This window comes from Biomphalaria glabrata, chromosome 13 (assembly GCF_947242115.1).
Source record: "Biomphalaria glabrata chromosome 13, xgBioGlab47.1, whole genome shotgun sequence".
Classification (NCBI taxonomy): domain Eukaryota; kingdom Metazoa; phylum Mollusca; class Gastropoda; family Planorbidae; genus Biomphalaria; species Biomphalaria glabrata.
This window is the reverse complement of record NC_074723.1, coordinates 29855712-29876076: the sequence shown is the minus strand read 5'-3', so window position 1 is coordinate 29876076 and position 20365 is coordinate 29855712. Positions and strand designations below refer to the sequence as shown.

At 37.8% G+C, this 20365-nt stretch overlaps 2 protein-coding genes across 2 annotated transcripts; one reads left to right on the top strand and one right to left on the bottom strand.

Annotated features, from left to right (window-relative positions):
- Positions 1-769: 769 nt before the first annotated feature.
- LOC106074695 (uncharacterized) lies at positions 770-6579 on the top strand. The gene is made up of 2 exons (XM_013235516.2): positions 770-951; positions 5307-6579. Exons 1-2 carry the CDS (start codon positions 903-905, stop codon positions 6311-6313), a joined length of 1056 nt encoding a protein of 351 aa, XP_013090970.2. The 5' UTR covers positions 770-902; the 3' UTR covers positions 6314-6579.
- Positions 6580-8723: 2144 nt separating this feature from the next.
- On the bottom strand, positions 8724-16093 carry LOC106064673 (glycine, glutamate and proline-rich protein-like). The gene is made up of 7 exons (XM_056008325.1): positions 15971-16093; positions 14724-14783; positions 14470-14559; positions 13716-13822; positions 13518-13622; positions 10109-10154; positions 8724-9051 (listed from the first exon to the last, which is right to left on the bottom strand). The coding sequence occupies exons 1-7, from the start codon at positions 16014-16016 to the stop codon at positions 8915-8917; spliced, it is 591 nt and encodes a 196-aa protein (XP_055864300.1). The 5' UTR covers positions 16017-16093; the 3' UTR covers positions 8724-8914.
- Positions 16094-20365: the final 4272 nt, after the last annotated feature.

Sequence of the window (20365 nt, the reverse complement as noted above, 5' to 3'; positions counted from 1 at the left end):
TACCAGTGACCCCTCTCCCTTAAAGGTCCCACTCAGGACAACATGCTGCCTCGTTTCTGTGCGTGCTCTTTCAGCTGTTGGACAAGGAGACATTCAGCGATCAATTGTACATTGAAGGGTCGCGAAAGTGCTTTGTATGGTTTGTTTGAAAAGCCATCAACCACTCTGCAGGAGTAATTAAACACCCAGTCAGGTTTTTATGTTGACAAAAAAGAAGTAAAAAATCAAGTTTGTTAACAAAATGGTTTGGGCAACATCAACAACGTTTTGGCGCAACTGTTTTGCGCAGGCCGTAAGGGCGCTGCCTGTGTTGGCGATGGACGTTTTGGCGCAACCATTTTGCGCAGGCCGTAAGGGCGCCGGCTGTGTTGGCGATGGACGTTTTGGCGCAACCATTTTGCGCAGGCCGTAAGGGCGCTGGCTGTGTTGGCGATAGACGTTTTGGTGCAAGAAGTTTCGATGATAATTACATCGACCAAAAAAATTAATAAAAACAATGCAGTTGTAGACTGGTTTTAAAATTTAAATAATTTTAATAAAAGAAAAATACTACGACTATATTGTACATCCGTATGTATACATGCTATATGCCATAAATCTTCATGGCTATTTCCTAGAAGGCTGTTAAGATTTATTTTATCGTAATAGCCTACTTAAACTTAAGTAGGACCTAAATTATCTTTGCAATGATAATATTTGCAGCAGAGTGTACACAAGTGTACACAAGTGTACATAATTGTAGTACTTAAAATCCCCTTACTTTAAGAAGTGATAAGATTTCCTCAGGTTATAGCATGTTGTCGACTTACGAGGATGTTATACAGATGATCAAAACAACTATGTATTAGTTTGTAAGCGGTTTTGGTTCCGATGTTGGCTTATCAGGCAATCTCGCTAACATAATGCATATCATTGTTGTCTTCTGTGCTGTAATAACTTTGACCTTTGGAGGTAAGTGTCATATGGACATCATCTTAGCTTCTATTTATAGTAGGGATAAACAAATTATTGTATTGTACCTTTTTAAAATACATTTTACAAAGCTTATATAAACTCTGTCAGTCTGTCCGGTAAAGAATGTATACATCTTATTTCTCCCACATCCATTTTAGGATCAATTTAAAAATTCAATTATACATGAACATAGACAAGACTTGAATTTAAAAAAAAAGTAACTAATTATACATTTACTTACTGATAATTAATTATTTTGTTTAATAGCAATAAGGGAAACTAATATTAAGTATTTACTAATATGGCTAAATTTGTTGGGTTTAGTCCTCAAATATAGTTGTAAACGTTAAGTCTTCCTCACGCATTCTCCGATCAAGTTGATACTTTAAACAATTATTAATGTAACTTACTAAAAATGAATCAATAAACAAAAATACTCAATTAGTCAATTAATTATTGATGATAAATTTGTTTGATATCGAGTAAGGGAGATAGCCTGTACTTTATTGGTAGATATATAGTTTTAGAGACGGAGTTCTTCTCCTTTAGATAAACTTTCTTTTTTTTTAAAAAAAAAAAGATTTTTTCGAAATATTTTGCTTGTTTACTGTAAACACTAATACCGATGATCTTTAACCCGGCTCATAGATCGCAAGGTCTGAAATTGGTACATTACTTTTACTATCTAATAAATGAAGCAGACTGTAAGTTGTAGGAATCAAAACCGTTTGACAAATTTGGATAAAACTTGACATGAATGTTTTTTAGATTATGATATATGCTTAATGTCCCTCCCACAGCTGCGAGCCCCCCCCCCCCCCCAAAAAAAAAAAAAAAAGCTAAATTTATGTATATTAAAGAAACTTTTTAACAAATCGGATAAACTCGTCTTTCACAGTATCTTATATTTGATATGAATGTGTCGGCTTATCAAAATCTGAAACATACACCATACATCACAGACATTAATACAAAAAAGAAAGATGAGATAATCAGAACCTTATAGCTCTATGTCTGCTAGCCTCGCTCTAAGTCTGTGTTATGATTAGTTTTTTTTTTATAAATGTTTAAATCTACTTGTTAGGCTGCAGATGTTAGAAGACCTTTGTTTAGATCTACTTGTTAGGCTGCATATGTTAGAAGACCTTTGTTTAGATCTACTTGTTAGGCTGCAGATGTTAGAAGACCTTTGTTTGTTTTTTCCTTTTGGTGAAATGTCGAAACATTATTTCTAGTCAGGTGATCATGAATCGTCCATGAAGCACATAAATGATAATGGGTGCCACATGAATTTGACTTATGTTTGATAGAGGAAGGCTTATACCTCATCGCGTATTGTGGGTCTTATTGTTTGTCTTTCTATTTCATTTAAAAGTAAAGTTCCCCTTTTCCGATCTTGCTATCTACAGGGGCAGACGATGTGAAGGTCATCTGTTTCTTTGGCCACCCGTTAACGAGCAGAGTGTCATGTGGCCAGCACAACGACCAACCGCCTTTACATTCCCCAGCTAAGTCAGGTACCCATTAGAGTTGTGTGGACTCAGGGGCGCCCTGAAAATCCCGAAATTAAAAATCCCAAGTCTTCACCGAGATTCGAACACATGACCCCAGGGTCCTCAGCACTTCTCTCTATTACATTTGGGGCCACCATATGGACTACGCCTAGGGCCTCAATTAACTTATTTGTATATGTGTTTATTTAATCGTGCATACTAATTAAGGAGTGAAACTCTACTAAGTCATTGGTTTTCCTGGCTGATTCACGCAATCCCTTTCATGCTGCTCTTGTGGCAATAAGGAAGAAAGAGCACTTCTATGAATTTGTCCTTGCATATGAAATAAGAGATGAACCTTAATCTTTGTGCCTACAATGTTTATTAGGTTCTGCTTTTGTATATGTAAATTATGGTTCACTGCAGTAACGGCCTTAGGGGGTGGCAAGTGGGGCAACCTGACCAGGCCCCGCGCCTAAGGGGGCCCCGCGATCGGAGATTTATTTTAACAACTTCGAAAACTAAATCAGTTCTCATAAACTATGACTTGTTACTCAATATATTCTCAATATCTTACGATAATAATTACAATTTAAGCTCTTAACATACAATTTTGGTTTTAATAAAAACGCGTAGGATGAAGTAGCCAATCCAAATAGTTTATGTCGTATATAAACATCGACGCTTTATGAGTACAATGTGTAGTGATCAAGTTTAAACCTGTTTTGAGGTTACGAAAAATTGTATATGAAAGAGTCATTTATAAGATTTGCAGTAGCATAGATGCAACCTTTGAAAAATTGAATATTTAAATAAATTTTAATAAACAAATATACAGTGTTTTCTTGACTTTCGTGGGTGATACGTTTTAAGACGGCACGCAAAGGTCAAGTTTTCTCAGGATTTAATTTCATATACGTATACTACATTTGGATATAAACAGTTTCACGGAACATCACCAAACACTTAAAACCACTAGATAATCATTTCCCATTCCATTAACGTATACACGCTGTTCCTTTTAGAAACTCAGTAATTTTTTAATGTGTCATACAGCACTGTTATGTGGCCTTATCGTATAAAAAGAATTGTTACGTTTTGTGGACATATCAGATCCAAAATTTAAGGTGCTGGAACACGTCATCGAAGTTCTAGATGTTGACAATAGGAAAGAGTTTGTCAGAGGCTTTTCTAGTTGTGCTGGAGAACCTTGGTCTGGACGTCGCAAATCGCCGTGGCAAATGATACGACAATGGTGCAAACATGAAGTGAAAGCACCAAGGAGTTCAAGTGAACATTTACTCTCCTTAAGACTACTATAACCTTAAACTTGTTAATGCAACTCCCAAGCATTGACCTTTTATGGTTTCATACAGAGTCACCATACCTGCAGCGTCACCTGCAAGGTGGAACATTTTGGAAGAAGCTGTGCCTTTCATGACAACAAAATCCCTGTCAGAAATACGTTGGGAGTGCCGCCTCGAAAGTTGAAAAGTTCTACGCTCTAGTAGATCAAGCAGTTACCTCAATGGAAAAAAAAATTCGAACAATCTTTGGATTTCTGAACAACTTGAAGAATCTACGGGCTTTGAACTACGATGAATTGTTGAAGTGATGCAGGGATTCGGACAAAATTTTACTCGTGTGCAGAATTGAAGATTTTTCCAGAAATGACTCCTGATAACATCGACCCTGCTCAAAATATTAGGCCACCACAGCGTTAGAGGTGGACCTACTGTATTGCTATATCAAAGCGGAAGAGATTGTTTAGCCCATTAGCTAGACGTGGTACGGTATATACAGTATGCCCTTACAACTCAGGGCCCCGCACATGACGCTCGCCCAGGGCCCGCGCACTGCTAAGGCCGCCCCTGGTTCAGTATTTTATGATATTCTACTTTTTAATCTGTCCAGAAGTGTCTCCTCAATTCCAAACATTAATGGTGTGGCAGTATTTCAGATGGCCAGGTAAACCCTTTTGCGGCCGGCAAATTTTGCTGACAAAGCTGTTGTCCACAAGGTGTTTATTTTAAGTTTTCTTTTCTTTGTCTGCGCCTGTCTTCCGCAATTTTTTTTTTGCTTGTCTCAAATATGTTTTCCGCGTCCCTCCTGTCAGAGGCCATCTGATTCCAGCTGCTTTTCTCCGTGACACTCATGGAAAAATATCGACTGATTTGATCTATAAAGTGTCTTCTTTTAAGCTTATCAAACAAAAAATCGCCCTTGATATGCGGTCCACACCCATACTGGATGGAGGTTAGGGTCAATAGTGAAACCAGTCTTTTTACCCGGACTAATCGTCATAGAAGGCCTGAACACTGACCTGTTACGTCGCAACCTGTGGGCAGAAAATACCAATAGCAAATGATTCATGGGTGGACCCTTTTTTGGCTGACACAAACTTTTTAAATACCTTTGTGTTTTACAAAGCTTTTATCAAATTACTCTGTCTGTCTGTTTATCTGTCTGTCTAAACCAAAAGCTTGTACATGTTATTTCTCCGTCACTCAATCTCGGATCAAGCTGAAACATCGCACACTTATTTCTTTTACCTGACAACACAAGATTTTATTTGAAAGAAAATTAACCAATTAGTTAATTAACTTTTGGTAATAAAGACTTTGTTTGGTATCTCAAACAAAGGAAAGAAATAGTACTTGACTAAAGTGGTGGTATAAGCTAAACTAGTCCCCATTATAGATTGTCGTCTGAGGCTTATAACAAGTCACATGACTAATCCAAACTAATTGATACACTGTATATAAACTTTGTTTTTTTTTAAAAGTACTTTTTTTGTATTTTGCATGTTAATGTCCAATAATACTAGTTATAATTAACTTAAGCTTTGCTTGTCTACAGATTCTAATTTCTCTTTCTCTGAGGATGAAAAGATTTTGGATAATAATGTCGCAATTAAAACGAGCCCTCCCTACCTGGTTCGGGGCTTGAATTTCACCGTTGACATTGAATGTAAAGTTCGTAAAGTCGACCTGCCGTCCATGGCATCAGTGTTTTCAATGGTCATAGCGCACTCTCACTTGACTGACCACCCACTGTACTTTTACGTCGCTTCGGTGGACGCCTTAGAAGGTCACTCCCACAACATCTCGCACGAGGCAGAGGTCATTTCCGGCTCGATCGACAACAACGGGGAATCCATTCTGCACATACGCTTTAAATTCCCAGAGTCCAATCTCACAGGAAAGTACATGTGTGAGGTATTTGGTTTTGATCACATAGGGAAACCAGTCACCAAATACAGCACAGTGGAAGTACTACCAAACGATATAGGCCTCTTGTTTGATCTTATCAAAGAGTCTCAGTCGAATATAACGACATTACAGGAATTAGTGAACAAAGCGAACTCTTGTTTGAGCGAAAAGCAATCTTTCATTGAAACCCTAACTCACGGACTAGTGAAGAATGACTTTTATTCTCCTCTGCTTTTTAATGAGCATCACTATTACATGAGGAAACCGACAAATCATTTCAGCTACTCGGAGGCCCAAACGGTTTGTGAAGAATTCGGAGGGTATCTCCTTGAACTAGATAGCCACCCAGAATACAGCTTCATTGTAAATTACATTACTACAATGAACATTGACGTATTGATATACACAGGCATGACAGATGAAGAAAAAGAAGGTGTTTGGGTTAATAAACACAGCCCCAACATGACTGCCACTATTATCTGGGGTGTTGGAGAGCCATCTGGAGGTACATTAGAAAATTGTTTATGCTTTAAGTTAACACCTCAGTGGAGCATGATTGATATCGTTTGTGAGTTGACTAGAAATCCACTTATCAATTACGACCTCAGTTTTATTTGTGAGGTTCCAGAAGCACAATGTAGATGGATGCCATAACAAGATTGCCACCATGGCACGGGAGAACAGTTTGACATTGAAGCTGATTTTCTAAAATGTATACTGCTTAATAATTAATTAATGTCCCATTGCTTTTTTATTCGCATGTATCTTGAGTTGTAATTATAAAATTTAAAGGATACTTTGCATAGAAAAAATGTAATATCAGACTTTCTAAAAAACTTTAATAAATAAATTCAACAATAATAATCAAATCAGTTTAAATCATAAGATTGAATGAAGTAAAAAGTATTTCTTAAGCCAAACTAGTATTATCATTGTTGTTTGTTTGTTGTTGTTTTTTTGCCAAGTTTGAGAAACACTACTTTAAAAAAAAGTCTAATATATACTGTACGCGCGTTTAGGCTTAGGGTTAGGGTTTACTAGGCGTTAGGGTTAGGGTTTTAGAAAAAAATGGCACCCCACACTCCAAAGTTCTGGATCCACTAGTGATTCCACATGGGCAGATTTCACTGGTTCCAATTTTGAGCTTCCGGAACATATGTTGTCTCATTCTGTAGTGTTCGGTCCTGAGTCGAAAGATTAGACGTTGATCTTGTCGGGATAGCTTATAGTAAGCGTCATCTTTCTTGTGATTTGGATGGGAGCTCGTCCATTTCTCATTTATTTTATTCACTATTAGTTTCTTCATTTCTTCTGGATAGAGTGCAATGTTTAATTGTGAGTTTGTTCTCCCACTCTTGGCGAGTGTGTCAGCCTTCTCATTTCCTTCTAGTTCGATATGTGCTGGTATCCATTGAATAACAGTTTTTTTGCTGTTGTTTAGCTTTATAAGTGCTGTCCTGAGTAGTTTTGTATAGGAGGAATCAGAGTTTTCCAAACTTTGGAGGATTGTTTTGGCATGGGTTAGAAAGACAATCTGACAGTGTGGGGTACTTGGATGATTTGCTAATATGGTGGCAGCTAGTTCTAGTGCTTCCCTTTCTGCTCTGTGGCTGTCAGAGAGCTCTCCAGTTGCAATGGAATCATGGGCCTCCTGGCGCATAACACATTTACATGCAACCTCATCTATGTTGGAGTTCACCTCTAAATCGAAAATATTGGCTGTTTGCTCGTTTCGAATTTATTATTGATTCGATGGCCAGTTTTATCTGACGGACCACTGGATAGGATCTACTGTCTCAGAAATGATATGACAATGCCACTTTTAGTTGACAGACCGCTGGATTGGATCTACTGTTTAAACCATTTGATTGGATCTGCTGTTTAGACCACTAGATTGAATCTGCTGTTGAGACCACTAGATTGAATCTGCTGTTTAGACCACTGGATCGAATCTGCTGTTTAGACCACTGGATTGAATCTGCTGTTTAGATCACTGGATTGAATCTGCTGTTTAGACCACTGGATTGGATCTGCTGTTTAGACCACTGGATTGGATCTGCTGTTTAGACCACTGGATTGGATCTGCTGTTTAGACCACTGGATTGGATCTGCTGTTTAGACCACTGGATTGAATCTGCTGTTTAGACCACTGGATTGAATCTGCTGTTTAGATCACTGGATTGGATCTGCTGTTTAGACCACTGGATTGGATCTGCTGTTTAGACCACTGGATTGAATCTGCTGTTTAGACCACTGGATTGAATCTGCTGTTTAGATCACTGGATTGGATCTGCTGTTTAGAACACTGGATTGGATCTGCTGTTTAGAACACTGGATTGAATCTGCTGTTTAGACCACTGGATTGGATCTGCTGTTTAGACCACTAGATTGAATCTGCTGTTTAGACCACTGGATTGAATCTGCTGTTTAGACCACTGGATTGAATCTGCTGTTTAGACCACTGGATTGAATCTGCTGTTTAGACCACTAGATTGAATCTGCTGTTTAGACCACTGGATTGAATCTGCTGTTTAGACCACTGGATTGAATCTGCTGTTTAGACCACTGGATTGAATCTGCTGTTTAGACCACTGGATTGAATCTGCTGTTTAGACCACTGGATTGAATCTGCTGTTTAGACCACTGGATTGGATCTGCTGTTTAGACCACTGGATTGAATCTGCTGTTTAGACCACTGGATTGAATCTGCTGTCTCAGAAACGATGCTCAACCTATTTCGGCTTATAAATTTCTGACTCACGTTTTATGACCTGCAGAGAATCGTCGAGTTGAAACGATCCAACCCTCTGCGACTTGATACTGCATTGTGGGCATATGATCCGTAGAGCATCTTACTACGGGCCATATATGGCGTGGGTCGTTTTTTTTGGGGGGGTCATCACTACGTTATGTTAATCTCTAATTTACACCTACATTCATAGCCTTTTGATCAATGTTATCTTTATTGTTTTTTAAGCTTTAAGGCGTTTTTAAACATTAATAAATAGCCTCGTTAAGATTTTAAAAAAATGCTTGATGAATATAGAGAAAAAAGAAATAATAATTAAAACAAGATTATTATTTTATTTCATATTTTATATAAGCAGAAACGATCTAAGAAAGTATTCCAAAATCAAACCATGAGAGCAAAATTTACATATTTATAGAACTTGAACGACATAACCATGTCCCTAATGTTTGGCGCTGAGATGAATTTGAACAGCAATCGTTGGAAACTGTATCGTCTGATTTCGTCTAGTTCCAGCCGTGGTTGTGTAGCCATTGGGCACGAGCCATGACGTCATTGCTGTAGTCTCCACCAGTGGTACCAACGTCAACACCAGCCCAGGTCTGGACGTTTCTGGTACCGAAGTTGTAGGCGGCGACGGCACCTGTCAATGAGAGGGTTCGGGGGGGGGGGGGTATATTTGTATTGAAAACAAGGGAAACAGGGTAAGGCATAACTCTAAGATATAGTTGAAAGAAGATTGAAGGAGAAAGAGCAAGAAAAAGAAAGAGAAAGAGAGAGAGAGAAAGAAAGAAATACATAGGACAATAAACAGAAAAGGAGAGTGGAAAGATAGAGGCAATAGAGTGAAAGAGACAGTGATGAAGAAGGTTACAATCAACAGAAAAGATAGACAATAAGAAATAGAGAGAAAGTAGAAAAACACCAAGAGATAGAGAACATAAAAGAGAGAAAGAGAGAAGAGAAGATAATGAAGAATAGAAAGAGAAAAGAGAGAAAGAAAAAATGTAAGAGTGGGAAGAACAATAAAGAGTAACAGAGAGAGAGAGAGAGAGAGAGAGAGAGAGAGTAAGAAAGAGTAAAAGAGAGAGAGAGAGAGAGAGTGAGAAAGAGTGAAAGAGAGCGAGAAATTGAGAGAGAGAGAGAGAGAGAGAGAGACTGAAAGAGAGAAAGAAATTGAGAGAAAAGGATTTAACTGAAAGAATGTGATAAAGAAAAAAGAGACTAAAATAGACCATATCTATTTATATACGATCAGGCACTTTTGATACAGAATGACGTATAATGATTTATGTTTTCAAAACGAATTAAAAAGTTAATAACTGAACATCTAAATAATTACACGAGAAGCTTCATTTGTTTTTTCAAATATAAAATCTTAACCTTGAATCTAACCCAAGTTTTTATGATGCGACACCCAGACTCACTAGCATAAGACTCTTGCATCCAGTGCTGTATTTAATTATAGGCAGTACAAATTATAGCTAAGAGCACCCAGTTACTTGATAACCCCCAAATTATGGTTCTAGGGATATGTTGAATTATTCTGAAGAAAGAGCAAAAGCAGAAATTGCCCTTTGCTGATTACAAAGTGTCCAATATCTCAAATTGCATAGGGCCTTATTAAGTTTAATTAAAGCATTATCACGGGAATGATGGATATCTACCTAAGAAAACCGAAAGAAACCTAAATTTATTACCTTGGAGTTGATGCTCTGGTGGCCATGTTGGGTGCATTCTTTGAATCTGCGGAAAAAAAAAGATGAATAGTGTAATACAATTGCAGCTTGCTAGGACTCCTAGCCACATACTGAGTCTGCAGATATTCTGAGTGTGAATTGTTTGTCGCTCGTTTATGAACCGGAAGAAGTCGTCCTAACGGAACGTCTGTATGAACCGGAAGAAATTGTCCTAACAGAACGTCTGTATGAACCGGAAGAAGTTGTCCTAACAGAACGTCTGTATGAACCGGAAGAAGTTGTCCTAACAGAACGTCTGTATGAACCGGAAGAAGTTGTCCTAACAGAACGTCTGTATGAACCGGAAGAAGTTGTCCTAACAGAACGTCTGTATGAACCGGAAGAAGTTGTCCTAACAGAACGTCTGTATGAACCGGAAGAAGTTGTCCTAACAGAACACAGAACGTCTGTATGAACCGGAAGAAGTTGTCCAAACAGAACGTCTGTATGAACCGGAAGAAGTTGTCCTAACAGAACGTCTGTATGAACCGGAAGAAGTTGTCCTAACAGAACGTCTGTATGAACCGGAAGAAGTTGACCTAACAGAACGTCTGTATGAACCGGAAGAAGTTGTCCTAACAGAACGTCTGTATGAACCGGAAGAAGTTGTCCTAACAGAACGTCTGTATGAACCGGAAGAAGTTGTCCTAACAGAACGTCTGTATGAACCGGAAGAAGTTGTCCTAACAGAACGTCTGTATGAACCGGAAGAAGTTGTCCTAACAGAACACAGAACGTCTGTATGAACCGGAAGAAGTTGTCCTAACAGAACACAGAACGTCTGTATGAACCGGAAGAAGTTGTCCTAACAGAACGTCTGTATGAACCGGAAGAAGTTGTCCTAACAGAACGTCTGTGTGAACCGGAAGAAGTTGTCCTAACAGAACGTCTGTATGAACCGGAAGAAGTTGTCCTAACAGAACGTCTGTATGAACCGGAAGAAGTTGTCCTAACAGAACGTCTGTATGAACCGGAAGAAGTTGTCCTAACAGAACGTCTGTATGAACCGGAAGAAGTTGTCCTAACAGAACGTCTGTATGAACCGGAAGAAGTTGTCCTAACAGAACGTCTGTATTAACCGGAAGAAGTTGTCCTAACAGAACGTCTGTATGAACCGGAAGAAGTTGTCCTAACAGTCGACATGATTTCTCTCTTCATTTCTTGCTGTGTTAAACGACGTAACACATGTGATTTCCTGTTTGTCCCCCGTGCTAATGTCCAGACTATTAGACCTGGGCTGAAGATGAACAACATTCACACACACACTGTTTTATTATTCCTTATCTAACCACTCCCTCCTTGGAGGTCAGTTTGATTGTGTCGCCGTGGAGTAATACTTCCTGTGAGTAAGATGACCAGCAGCAGCCCCTATATAAAGGGAGAAATTCGAGAATCTTTCCCTGTTTCTGCAAAATCTTCCCCTAAAACTCGGAAACTTTTATGTTTGTGAAATTCTTCCCGGGCCTGGTCATTTATTGATGTCTATGTCTATTTAATGACAACGCAACTGTACTGGCTAAATGTTTGACACCAACTTTATAGAAGACAAAAGTTTTTGAAACGCCTTTGTTAAGATTGTTGGTCATCCTACTAACTAGGGTCAGCGGTAGCCTGGAGACCAGGTTCGAAAGACAAATTTCTAAAATACTTTGATTGATGGTAAAATTCAACGTCGCTTGCGGGTGAGGTTGCAATTTTTTATTTTTTGTTCGGAGGTAGATGTACAACTGCACATTCACCCAATTGATGTTGAAAAAGTAATAGACCTCCAGGATAATCAAAAGCGAAAAAATAGTGTTTTCTCATAATATTAATTCATGTATCTCAACTAGGGACAATATAATGGAATATTGAGGAAAGCAATAACAATTTAACACTATAAAAAAACAACAACATAATCTAGTAGAGAACTTTCCCATTGACTACAAAGTTATTATTATTATTATTACTATTTTTATTAATATTATTATTATTATTTCTATGGTGATAGCGCACTCTCACTCGACTGACCACCCACTGTACTTTTACGTCGCCTCGGTCGACGCCTTAGAAGGTCACTCCCACAACATCTCGCACGAGGCAGAGGTCATTTCCGGCTCGATCGACAACAACGGGGAATCCGTTCTGCACATACGCTTTAAACTCGTTAGAATATAAGGAAACACCACATTGACAATTTAATACATTTCCTACTAAAGTAATAAGTTTTACATCGCTGTGTTAGTGTTCTCTTGTTGAGAACTATAGCAGTAAAAGAAAGAGAACAATAAATATACATTGATTAAGTAAAATAATGTAAGAGTTTGAAACGTTTGACATTCTTTCAGCCAACACAAGAGCCCGTTTCAGCCCATGTTGGTCTTGGGCCTGGGCACGATGAACCCCTTCGCGGCCATGGTCGCTACGCCACTGCTCCCATTCTTGAATCAAGTTGAAACTTACACACTTATTCATAGTTGAAGACGATGCATGAATCAATAAAAAAAATAATGACCTATTTGTTTACTAGTTAGCAATTTTTAAATAATTTTGTTTTATTCAAAATAAAGGAGATAAATTGTGCAATATTGAGACATATGGCAGTAATTGTGCAGTTCTTAACCCTTTTATAATCTTTTGAACAAAATATTTGATTAACTTTTACATTTTGATTGTTATATCGTAATATGATGTTCGATATACAACTGATTGGTTCCTATTAGTAATGCAATTAAAGGTCTAAAAAAAAAAGAACCTTGTAAAAGCTTGTGACAGTGACTGAGAGATATTGTGAGAATAAGAAAACATATTTAATACTGTCTGGAACAGTAAGTAGTAGTGGGTCATCTCCATTTACATCCATTTTGGGTTTTTTGAGATTGTTATGCATATACTGCACAGCGGTCAAAAGTATTGCCAAATACCAATTTCAGCTAAATGGTAAAGAAATTCCAAATATAGTATATGCACAGTCTAGCAATGCAGTGATTTCCTATCCAGTCTCATGTACATGTGCTATCTATGTAATTTTATTTTACAAATAAAATATAGAGATTTAAAGATATTTACGGAATAGCTTGATGATCAGTAGAGACCAAAATATAATGTATCCTAAGTACTCCATGAGAAAACTCCAAAGACATTCCAGCCTGGGGTCTGGAAGAGGCTCATTGAAAGAGAGGCTATGTCATTTAAAACAGACACTCTGTCAGGGGTGAATCCATAACTTTTACGTTGGAAGGGGGCAATTTTTATTCAAAAACTCTAACCCCATTCCCAGTAGATCCCAACTTTATACATAAACCTTTAAATTTTGTTAACACCTGGCGGCATGTAATTTAGATAATTCAGTCAAGGAAAGACAAAATAGAATATTTTGGGAGGGACTTACTGTGTGGATGTTGGCAAGAAGGATGTTGTGGACCATCATCTCAATGTGCTCGCAGCTGTTCCATGGAACTGAAGTGCAAGGCTGGCCAGAGTGCACAATATCGCACTGAAACAAAACAAATCCAGATGACAATCTTAGGCTATAGGAAGGTTATGAGACTTAGCAACGAATCATGTGGGTTATATACATATGGCTCACCTGGAGGATTCCCCATGCTTTGCCACCATCTCCATAACCGTTGCGAAGGGCAGATCCACCGTTGGACTCTCTGCTGGCCAGAGCGGCGATCACGGAAGCTTGAATACCTGTAAGCAAAATGTGAACAGAAAATTAGATATAAACATGTCTACAAGTCTACTGAAGGCGTTAAAACAGGGTGCATTTATAAATGTAATTTTTTCTCTCAGATCTTGCAAATGAAGTAAAGTAAAAAAAAAGGGTAAGTTTCCCATTCAGGCCTTACGATCAATAGGACAGAAAGATGTAAAGATCATTATTTCTGTGGCCCACGGTTAACGAGGGTGTTATGTGGCCAGCACCAACTTTTCCGCAAAATAATTTCAGATGCCCAGTATAGTTGGTTGAAATCAGAGAAGTCTAAAGAAACCCAATCTATACCGATATTTGAACAAGCGCTCTACCACTCGACCAGCACACTCTCACTGTTAAATAAAGGAGTAAAACTAAAAGTACCCTGTTCAGACCTTGCAATCTAGTGGGCAGATGGTGTTAAAGCCATCAATTTTTACGTCCGGAGGATAATGGATACAGATATTCATCATGTTAGAGGCGCCCTAAAGATCTATTATTAAAATCCCAGTCTTTGACAAGATTCGAACCCCAGACCAAACAGTTCGGAACCCAAGCGCTTCAACGTTCATCCACCACTTCCCCCCCCCCCCACCTAAAGCTATAGGTCTAAGGTGCGCTCGTCATCGACGTCAATACTTACAATTTCTATCAGCAGAGGCATCGTAACAGTTCTTGTGTGCGGTCAGTGCAGCCAGATCTGATGAGACTATGGAGTTGGATGCAGTCACACCTGGTTTGGAGGCAAATGTTAGGAAAGTATATCATCCATATATTTTATACAAGTCAGCTAATATGACTAATATGAATTATTTATTTTATTTTGTTGCTAATCACAACTTCAGTTAATGAAAACAATAACAAGGCGCTGTGTTTGATTCATTCAGGATGACTTACCTCCGCTAGCCTTGCCGTGTGGTGTCAGTTTCATAATGTCACCATAACAAAGTCTGTTGGCTGAAAGATAAAAATTTTGATCTTTAACCTTTTTAACCTTTCAATATTTCAGAATTATTTTTATTGGAGTTAGGGAATAATACTTAGTGTATATTTCTTAAGTATACTTCTTAATGTTATTGGCTTAAATGTTTAAATGATTGATAGTCATACTATTTTGTTATCAATTTCGTAATGCTCAAGCTTTAAGCTCCAATATCTGACACTCAGTACTTTTTTTTATATTCATTCATTACCTTTTGATAAAATACGTTTTTTTTTCACCTAAGGATGTATTAGTGGGAGATCAAACAGGACGTCGAAGGGGGTTCGATTTTTGTGTCAACCTATGATCATCGCCGCTGTTATTCTGCCTTAATAATGGATTCTGGAGATCCGAAAGAATAATAATATTGCAAGGAATTTGCTTGCACGCCACTGTGGAAGAATTGAGAGCTTCAACAGATCCCCGAGCTGTAGAGACGTTGGTTATAATAGGGCCTCCTTGCTATTTAACTCTTTCTATCCTAATCGACGATACCATCGTTGCTTTGACCTCATTAAATTAAATTAATGCTTATTTTTAAAAACTTTAATTTTTGTTATATAATAAGAGTATGCATTTCCCTTTAATTCTATACCAAATACATTTTCTGATAACAAACAACAAAGCTATTGAAGCTTAATCATAACAAGGGAGAGAAATAGTAATGAGCAAAATGAAGAATTCATTCGAAACGTGGGCAAATAATAACGGAGAGAAAGAGTTAACATTGCAAAGTCCGGCTTTTATTAATGATTTCAGAATGACACTATTAGCAATCTTCTTCACCTGACCAACGAAACATTGGGCAAGTTTTGTCAAATGCATTTTCTTCCCTAGTACTATTTGAGCATGGAATGGGTTGCCTGAGCCAGCCAGGTAAACCAATGACCTGGCAGAATGCTTTTTCTTCCCTAGTACTATTTGAGCATGGAATGGGTTGCCTGAGCCAGCCAGGTAAACCAATGACCTGGCAGAATTTAAGTCATTGGTTAACATGCATGACGTGTTGGACGAAAGCATCTGTTTTGAAGTAACGTCTGTATTTTATAAGATAATATAAGAATTAGAAAATTAATTTAAGCGATAAATTTATTTAATATTATAGTTCACAATATTCTACTAAAACACAAACAATATTGACGAACGTAACCAAATCTAGTACCTGCATTGGCATAGGCCACTAGAGCACAAAGTACGATAACAAACATTGTTTCTTCTTAGTCTGTCTTCAAAGTTTCACAAACAAATACATTTGGACCAAAAAATCTCACCATTTTATAGACCGGAATGTCTTGTGTTTTTTTTGGTCTTATCTCCGTGGGAACTGAACAAATTGTTGAAGTTTCACCAACAAAAAAAATGCGTACGGATAGAGTTAAAGTTTTTTTTAGCTTAAGTCAATCACGCCATTCGATTCTCCTTGTAGTGAGCCATAAGTGGATGTTATTAAGTGCTAGACGAGTAAATATCTTTAATGCTTAAATATCTTTTACTTCTTAAACATATGGTATGGAACAATCTTATACTAGTGACAAGACCACTACCCCCAAAAAAAAAATACATTCGTCCCATTTCGCGCCCCCTTAAACCAGTTGGGAGGTCAATAGAGTTCCCACTCCGGGTATTTTCCTGTATTTTTAGCTTTAGAAATGCATTCTCCTGGCGTCTACAATGAACTCTTTCTAGTAAGAAGAGGGTTTAAGAGGTGCTACGACAGACCGATTCATTCGGAGCAATAAAGGAATATTGACTTTTTTGTCCTAAGATCATTCTTGTGTTCAGCACAAAATCTTGTAGGTTACTGACCGATTCATTCGGAGCAATAAAGGAATATTGACTTTTTCGTCCTAAGATCATTCTTGGTTCAGCACAATATCTTGTAGGCGACAGACCGATTCATTCGGAGCAATAGAGGAATATTGACTTTTTCATCCTAAGATCATTCTTGTGTTCAGCACAATATCTTGTAGGCGACAGACCGATTCATTTGGAGCAATAGAGGAATATTGACTTTTTCGTCCTAAGATCATTCTTGTGTTCAGCACAATATCTTGTAGGCGACTGACCGATTCATTCGGAGCAATAAAGGAATATTGACTTTTTCGTCCTAAGATCATTCTTGTGTTAGCACAATATCTTGTAGGCGACAGACCGATTCATTCGGAGCAATAGAGGAATATTGACTTTTTTGTCCTAAGATCATTCTTGTGTTAGCACAATATCTTGTAGGCGACTGACCGATTCATTCGGAGCAATAGAGGAATATTGACTTTTTCGTCCTAAGATCATTCTTGTGTTCAGCACAATATCTTGTAGGCGACAGACCGATTCATTCGGAGCAATAGAGGAATATTGACTTTTTCGTCCTAAGACCATTCTCTTGTTCAGCACAATATCTTGTAGGTGGCCCATTTTGTCACGTAACGGTCGTCTGCTGAACGATGACGCCACTCGGGAGACCGTTATAACAGACGCCGAGACTCTACAATCGTATTAGCGAAGATATATTGATATATCTTCTTTAAAAAAACGTTATGAATAGATCTTATTACGAAATCTCTCGAGAAAATAGTATGAAAGTTCTAAATTTGAAGATGAAATGACATCACTTAAATTCGGAACATTGCTGTTATAGAAATCTCCACTTGAGTAATACTTAAATATGAATTTATAAGAAAAATTCAGATAAAACAGATTTTCGGTTTTGGCTATTTGAGAATCCCTGTGGGTAAAATGAATTATTGCTGACATCAAGGAGATTTCTAATTTTATAGTGAATGTACTAAAGTAGGTCAACATTTGAATCTTTAATTAGAATTATTTCTTTTACTGAATTAGAGTTTCCAAATTTTGCATCTTCTTTTAGTTCAACTTTTATTTATTTTATTTCACATACACACTCGTTAAATACTAAGTCAAAGATTAGACAAAAGTGCTTACTACTTTCTTTCCTTAAGTTCTAAGTATAACATGACCTCTATTCAACCTTCCCGAATAGAATACATATTCAACTGCCTATATTTTGGACATTAGTCAAAATCGTTCGATGTTTATGAGGTCAAGGTTATCTATTTATATTGTCTCGCACACTTTTTTTTTAAATTACACACATGCACGATGTTTGTTGAAATAAAAGACAAAGCACGAGACATTCTTTGTGGATTTATAGTTTAATCTTTATATATCAAGATGAGGTTCTTGACTGATCGACAGACTGACCCATCACTAATCCCCACATTGATGAAACTTTTTAAAAGTTCAAACAAAGTATTATGGTTTATTTAAACAATTCTATAAATCAAATAAGAACATAAAACTAAAATGTTGTTTAACTTTGGTTACGACAATAATAGAATATGCGTCCAAACAAAGTATTATTGTTTATTTAAACAATTCTATAAATCAAATAAGAACATAAAACTAAAATGTTGTTTAACTTTGGTTACGACAATAATAGAATATGCGTCCTCTGTTTGGAACCCCTCAACTCAAGAAAACATTAAGAAACTAGAACAGACACAAAACAGAGCAGTGAGATTCATAACTAACGAATATTCACATTTGACTAGAGTAACACCTTGAGTAAAATCACTCAATTTAGAAAGCCTTTAGAATAGAAGGCTTAAAAGTAAAAATACAAAAACAATGACCAACCGCCTTTCTTTTCCCCAACTGAGGTCAGGTATCCATTAGAGTTGGGTAGACTCAGTGGCGCCCTAAAAATGCCGAAATTTAAAATCCTTGTCTTCACCGAGATTCAAACCCAGGACCTCAGGTTCGGAGAACAAGCGCTTAACCATTCGACCACCTCGCCCCCAATTGGATGGACTCAGGTGTGCCCTAAAAATCCCCAAATTCAAAATCCTTGTCTTAACCACTCGGCCACCGCCCCCCCCCTCCCCTTTTTTTTTTAAATAAAATTATTTTTTAATATTTAGCTTGTTTAATGTTTAGTGAAATAGTGTTTTTTTCTTTACAAGTTCAGTGACGGATTTTGGCAAGTTTAGGCCCTGTGCAGGATTTTTGAGGGTGCACCGACCCTCTTCGTGCTTCCATTTAGATGCACAAAACAACATTACTAAATCTAAAAGCAGCTTGCTTTTTTTTGTGGAAAAAGAAAGTACTTTTAAATTTAATGTCATCAAGGTGGCCCCACTTTGTCATCAGTGTATCTATAATAAAGAAACGCCCTTGTATCTCAGCGAACTAATCAATCCTTGTGTTCATCGGAGAGTCCTGCGCTCAATTTACTGTAAACATTGTTAAAACGTATTCGTTAGGCCCGTGCTTCGCTACGGTTGATCAAACAAAACTGCAAACCTTGACTGTGGCTGCCGAAAATGTCATACCAATGAATAGCTTTTGGACGCGATGGACAAGTTGACAATTAACGCTTATCGTGCAGCTCTGATATTGTTCTTTGCATTGCAGCTCTTGCATCGTTTAAGAATAAAGACCAAAACAAGTTGAACTCAACATTATTATGGCCCGTAAAGTGATACGTTATGAAGAAACCGTGTAAAACCGTGTTCTGTAATAACTCCCAATATCCAAACAGGTGGTTTTTGCTCGATGTGTCTGTCGACGGCAGAACCAGCTCAATACCCTGTATGAAGTCTTTCTGAAAGCACTTTCGACTTCCTCAAGAAGCACTCACTTACGAGTTCCTCAGAATGGTCAGGTTGCGTTTTGATTATGTCACTGATGTGACTCCTGATGTGCTGTTGAGTTGCCACTGTGTTAAGTTGGATAGACTGCAACATCAGGGAAACTGGTTTAAGAACAGAGGAATAATTGACGACAATGAAAAGACAAATCAGAAACACAAGAGGAGGAGACATTTAATGTGTGCAGTTTGTTTGGTTTCACTTGCGGTCGTTATTTTAAGAGCCGCCAAACAAAGATTTCGAAGTTAAGCGCGGAAGGATTCGTATTTCTCAGTCAATTGTGTCTCAAAGAAAAGAGGTAAATTTAGCACCAACGCCATCGCCAGGGACTGTTACGAAAGAAGAAAGCTAGCCATCGCGGGCAGCCTTGGCTGAGTAGTCTGTCCATGTCTGGACTGTACATAATGTATTCGCTGACAATGACGTTAGACACAAGCAGCACGTCTCTCTGAGCCAAAGAAACTAAAACAATGAAGTCGAATACAGTTGCAATCAACTAACTGAACGCTCAGGGACGTCTGCTTAGTGCAGGGGTTCTCAACCTGTGGGTCGCGGCCCATTTGGAGGTCGAAAGACGATTTTCCAGTTGTCGCCTAAAACCCATTGGAAAAATATTTTTTTGTCTAAAAAGAAAATTGACACTGTAAAAAAATGTTTCCTTGGTAGTTACTATTTTGTTTACTAGCATCGTCATTCGAGGATATATGATACAAAAAAAAAACAACTGAATCAGAATCATTTCAAGCATTTTAATCGTCACAGCATTAATTTTTTTAACAGTTTCATTGACTGTCCATCAAACGGCGCGGCAAATGCAATTTGGCGCCATTGCAGAATCATAGGTATTGTTTCTATGTTGTTATTAAAAAGCACATCCAATTGTAATATAG

Bases quoted from the DNA above. Each gene is read 5' to 3' on its own strand.
- LOC106074695 (XM_013235516.2), top strand. From the start codon at position 903: ATGCATATCATTGTTGTCTTCTGTGCTGTAATAACTTTGACCTTTGGA. The intron at 952-5,306 runs GTAAGTGTCATA...GCTTGTCTACAG, and splicing joins AATAACTTTGACCTTTGGAG to ATTCTAATTTCTCTTTCTCT.
- LOC106064673 (XM_056008325.1), bottom strand. From the start codon at position 16,016: ATGTTTGTTATCGTACTTTGTGCTCTAGTGGCCTATGCCAATGCAG. The intron at 13,823-14,469 runs GTAAGTATTGAC...TTTTGCTTACAG, and splicing joins TGCCTCTGCTGATAGAAATT to GTATTCAAGCTTCCGTGATC. The intron at 9,052-10,108 runs GTAATAAATTTA...TCTCATTGACAG, and splicing joins ACCAGAGCATCAACTCCAAG to GTGCCGTCGCCGCCTACAAC.